At 57.9% G+C, this 6,016-nt stretch overlaps 2 protein-coding genes across 2 annotated transcripts; both read left to right on the top strand.

Moving 5' to 3' along the window:
* Nucleotides 1-819: 819 nt before the first annotated feature.
* LOC138365025 (uncharacterized) lies at nt 820-1,281 on the top strand. The gene has a single exon (XM_069325124.1). It carries the CDS (start codon nt 820-822, stop codon nt 1,279-1,281), a length of 462 nt encoding a protein of 153 aa, XP_069181225.1.
* A 3,439-nt stretch (nt 1,282-4,720) lies between these two features.
* Nucleotides 4,721-5,140, top strand: LOC138365026 (TANK-binding kinase 1-binding protein 1-like). Its single transcript, XM_069325125.1, has one exon. It carries the CDS (start codon nt 4,721-4,723, stop codon nt 5,138-5,140), a length of 420 nt encoding a protein of 139 aa, XP_069181226.1.
* The last annotated feature ends 876 nt before the right edge of the window (nt 5,141-6,016 follow it).

Raw genomic sequence — 6,016 nt, forward strand, 5'->3', positions numbered from 1 at the left:
GAGACCCACTCCCCCAACGACAGAGACCGACTCATCAACGACAGAGACCCACTCCCCCAACGACAGAGACCCACTCCCCCAGCGACAGAGACCCACTCCCCAACGACAGAGACCCATTCCCCAACGACAGAGACCCACTTCCCCAAAGTCAGAGACCCAATCCCTCAATGACAGAGACCCACTACCCTAATATCAGACCTACTCATCAACGACAGAGACCCACTTCCCCAACGACAGAGACCCACTCCCCCAACGACAGAGACCCACTCCCCCAACGACAGAGACCCACTCACCCAACGACAGAGACCCACTCCCCCAACGACAAAGACCCACTCCCCCAACGACAGAGACACATTCCCCCAACGACAGAGACCCACTCCCCCAACGACAGAGACCCATTCCCCCAACGTCAGAGACCCACTCCCCCAACGACAGAGACCCACTCATCAATGGCAGAGACCAACTCCCCCAACGACAGAGACCCACTCCCCCAATGACAGAGACCCACTACAATAACACCAGATACCTACTCATCAACGACAGAGACCCACTCCCCCAACGACAGAGACCCACTCCCCCAACGACAGAGACCCACTCCTCCAACGACAGAGACCCACTCCCCCAACGACAGAGACCCACTCCCCCAACGACAGAGACCCACTCCCCCAACGACAGAGACCCACTCATCAACGGCAGAGACCAACTCCCCCAACGACAGAGACCCACTCCCCCAGCGACAGAGACCCACTCCCCAACGACAGAGACCCACTCCCCAACGACAGAGACCCACTTCCCCAAAGTCAGAGACCCAATCCCTCAATGACAGAGACCCACTACCCTAATATCAGACCTACTCATCAACGACAGAGACCCACTTCCCCAACGACAGAGACCCACTCCCCCAACGACAGAGACCCACTCCCCCAACGACAGAGACCCACTCACCCAACGACAGAGACCCACTCCCCCAACGACAAAGACCCACTCCCCCAACGACAGAGACTCATTCCCCCAACGACTGAGACCCACTCCCTCAACGACAGAGACCCACTCCCCCAACGACAGAGACCCACTCCCCCAGCGACAGAGACCCACTCCCCCAACGACAGAGACCCACTCCCCCAACGACAGAGACCCACTCCCCCAACGACAGAGACCCACTCCCCCAACGACAGAGACCCACTCCCCCAACGACAGAGACCCACTCCCCCAATGACAGAGACCCACTACCCTAATACCAGAGACCTACTCATCAACGACAGAGACCCACTACCCCAATAACAGAGACCCACTCCCCCAACGACAAAGACCTACTCCCCTAACGACAGAAACCCACTCCCCCAATGACAGAGACCCACTCCCCATAAGACAGAGACCCACTCCCCCAACATCAGAGACCCACTCACCCAACGACAGAGACCCACTCCCCCAACGACAGAGACCCACGCTCCCAATGACAGCGACCCACTCCCCCAACGACGAGACCCACTCCCCAACGACAGAGACCCACTCCCCCAACGACAGAGACCCACTCCCCCAACGACAGAGACCCACTTCCCCAATGCCAAAGACCCACTCACCCAACGACAGAGACCCACTCCCCTAACCACAGAGACCCACTCCCCCAACGACAGAGACCAACTCCCCCAACGACAGAGACCCACTACCCCCAACGACAGAGACCCACTCCCCCAACGATAGAGACCCACTCATCAACGGCAGAGACCCACGCCCCCAATGACAGCGACCCACTCCCCCAACAACAGAGACCCACTCCCCCAACGACAGAGACCCACTCCCCCAACGACAGAGACCCACTCCCCCAATGACAGAGACCCACTACCTTAATAACAGAGACCTACTCTTCAACGACAGAGACCCACTACCCCAATAACAGAGACCCACTCCCCGAACGACAAAGACCCACTTCCCGAACGACAAAGACCTACTCCCCTAACGACAGAGACCCACTCTTCCAACAACAGAGACCCACTCCCCCAACGTCAGAGACCCACTCACCCAACGACAGAGACCCACGCCCCCAATGACAGCGACCCACTCCTCCAATAACAGAGACCCACTCCCCCAACGACAGAGACCGACTCCCCCAACGACGAGACCCACTCCCCCAACGACAGAGACCCACTCCCCCAACGACAGAGACCCACTCCCCCACCGACAGAGACTTACTCCCCCAACGACAGAGACCCACTCCCCCAACGACAGAGACCCACTCCCCCAACGACAGAGACCCACCCCCCAACGACAGAGACCCACTCCCCAACGACAGAGAGCCACTCCCCCAAAGACAGAGACCCAATCACTCATTGACAGAGACCCACTACCCTAATAACAGAGACCTACTCATCAACGACAGAAACCCACTTCCACAATAACAGAGACCCACTCCCCCAACGACAGAGACCCACTCCCCCAACGACAGAGACCCACTCCCCAAACGACAGAGACCCACCCCCCAACGACAGAGACCCACTCCCCAACGACAGAGAGCCACTCCCCCAAAGACAGAGACCCAATCACTCATTGACAGAGACCCACTACCCTAATAACAGAGACCTACTCATCAACGACAGAAACCCACTTCCACAATAACAGAGACCCACTCCCCCAACGACAGAGACCCACTCACCCAACGACAGAGACCCACTCACCTAACGGTAGAGACCCACTCACCCAACGACAGAGACCCACTCACCCAACGACAGAGACCCACTCACCCAACGACAAAGACCCACTCCCCAACGACAAAGACACATCCCTCAACGACAGAGACCTATTAACCCAACGACAGAGACCCACCCCCCAACGACAGAGACCCACTCCCCAACGACAGAGACCCACTCCCCCAAAGACAGAGACCCAATCACTCATTTACAGAGACCCACTACCCTAATAACAGAGACCTACTCATCAACGACAGAAACCCACTTCCACAATAACAGAGACCCACTCCCCCAACGACAGAGACCCACTCATCAACGACAGAGACTCACGCCCCCAATGACAGCGACCCACTCCCCCAACAACAGAGACCCACTCCCCCAACGACAGTGACCCACTCCCCATAAGACAGAGACCCACTCCCCCAACAACAGAGACCCACTCCCCCAACATCAGAGACCCACTCACCCAACGACAGAGACCCACGCTCCCAATGACAGCGACCCACTCCCCCAACGACGAGACCCACTCCCCAACGACAGAGACCCACTCCCCCAACGACAGAGACCCACTTCCCCAATGACAAAGACCCACTCACCCAACGACAGAGACCCACTCCCCCAACCACAGAGACCCACTCCCCCAACGACAGAGACCAACTCCCCCAACGACAGAGACCCACTACCCCCAACGACAGAGACCCACTCATCAACGGCAGAGACCCACTCCCCCAACGACAGAGACCCACTCCCCCAACGACAGAGACCCACTCCCCCAACGACAGAGACCCACCCCCGAACGACAGAGACCCACTCCCCAACGACAGAGAGCCACTCCCCCAAAGACAGAGACCCAATCACTCATTGACAGAGACCCACTACCCTAATAACAGAGACCTACTCATCAACGACAGAAACCCACTTCCACAATAACAGAGACCCACTCCCCATAAGACAGAGACCCACTCCCCCAACAACAGAGACCCACTCCCCCAACATCAGAGACCCACTCACCCAACGACAGAGACCCACGCTCCCAATGACAGCGATCCACTCCCCCAACGACGAGACCCACTCCCAACGACAGAGACCCACTCCCCCAACGACAGAGACCCACTTCCCCAATGACAAAGACCCACTCACCCAACGACAGAGACCCACTCCCCCAACCACAGAGACCCACTCCCCCAACGACAGAGACCAACTCCCCCAACGACAGAGACCCACTACCCCCAACGACTGAGACCCACTCATCAACGGCAGAGACCCACTCCCCCAACGACAGAGACCCACTCCCCCAACGACAGAGACCCACTCCCCCAACGACAGAGACCCACCCCCGAACGACAGAGACCCACTCCCCAACGACAGAGAGCCACTCCCCCAAAGACAGAGACCCAATCACTCATTGACAGAGACCCACTACCCTAATAACAGAGACCTACTCATCAACGACAGAAACCCACTTCCACAATAACAGAGACCCACTCCCCCAACGACAGAGACCCACTCACCCAACGACAGAGACCCACTCACCCAACGGTAGAGACCCACTCACCCAACGACAGAGACCCACTCACCCAACGACAGAGACCCACTCACCCAACGACAAAGACCCACTCCCCAACGACAAAGACACATCCCTCAACGACAGAGACCTATTAACCCAACGACAGAGACCCACCCCCCAACGACAGAGACCCACTCCCCAACGACAGAGAGCCACTCCCCCAAAGACAGAGACCCAATCACTCATTGACAGAGACCCACTACCCTAATAACAGAGACCTACTCATCAACGACAGAAACCCACTTCCACAATAACAGAGACCCACTCCCCCAACGACAGAGACCCACTCATCAACGACAGAGACCCACGCCCCCAATGACAGCGACCCACTCCCCCAACAACAGAGACCCACTCCCCCAACGACAGTGACCCACTCCCCATAAGACAGAGACCCACTCCCCCAATAACAGAGACCCACTCCCCCAACATCAGAGACCCACTCACCCAACGACAGAGACCCACGCTCCCAATGACAGCGACCCACTCCCCCAACGACGAGACCCACTCCCCAACGACAGAGACCCACTCCCCCAACGACAGAGACCCACTCCCCCAACGACAGAGACCCACTTCCCCAATGACAAAGACCCACTCACCCAACGACAGAGACCCACTCCCCCAACCACAGAGACCCACTCCCCCAACGACAGAGACCAACTCCCCCAACGACAGAGACCCACTACCCCCAACGACAGAGACCCACTCATCAACGGCAGAGACCCACTCCCCCAACGACAGAGACCCACTCCCCCAACGACAGAGACCCACTTCCCCAATGACAAAGACCCACTCACCCAACGACAGAGACCCACTCCCCCAACCACAGAGACCCACTCCCCCAACGACAGAGACCCACTCCCCCAACGACAGAAACCCACTCCACCAATGACAGAGACCCACTACCTTAATAACAGAGACCTACTCTTCAACGACAGAGACCCACTACCCCAATAACAGAGACCCACTCCCCGAACGACAAAGACCCACTCCCCGAACGACAAAGACCTACTCCCCTAACGACAGAGACCCACTCTTCCAACAACAGAGACCCACTCCCCACACGTCAGAGACCCACTCACCCAACGACAGAGACCCACTCCCCCAACGACAGAGACCCACTCCCCCACCGACAGAGACTTACTCCCCCAACGACAGAGACCCACTCCCCCAACGACAGAGACCGACTCCCCCAACGACGAGACCCACTCCCCCAACGACAGAGACCCACTCCCCCAACGACAGAGACCCACTCCCCCACCGACAGAGACTTACTCCCCCAACGACAGAGACCCACTCCCCCAACGACAGAGACCCACTACCCCAACGACAGAGACCCACCCCCCAACGACAGAGACCCACTCCCCAGCGACAGAGACCCACTCCCCCAAAGACAGAGACCCAATCACTCATTGACAGAGACCCACTACCCTAATATCAGAGACCTACTCATCAACGACAGAAACCCACTTCCACAATAACAGAGACCCACTCCCCCAACGACAGAGACCCACTCACCCAACGACAGAGACCCACTCACCCAACGACAGAGACCCACTCACCCAACGACAGAGACCCACTCACCCAACGACAGAGACCCACTCACCCAACGACAGAGACCCACTCACCCAACGACAAAGACCCACTTCCCAACGACAAAGACACATCCCTCAACGACAGAGACCTATTAACCCAACGACAGAGACCCACCCCCCAACGACAGAGACCCACTCCCCAACGACAGAGACCCACTCCCCCAAAGACAGAG

This window comes from Procambarus clarkii, chromosome 15 (assembly GCF_040958095.1).
Source record: "Procambarus clarkii isolate CNS0578487 chromosome 15, FALCON_Pclarkii_2.0, whole genome shotgun sequence".
Classification (NCBI taxonomy): Eukaryota; Metazoa; Arthropoda; class Malacostraca; order Decapoda; family Cambaridae; genus Procambarus; species Procambarus clarkii.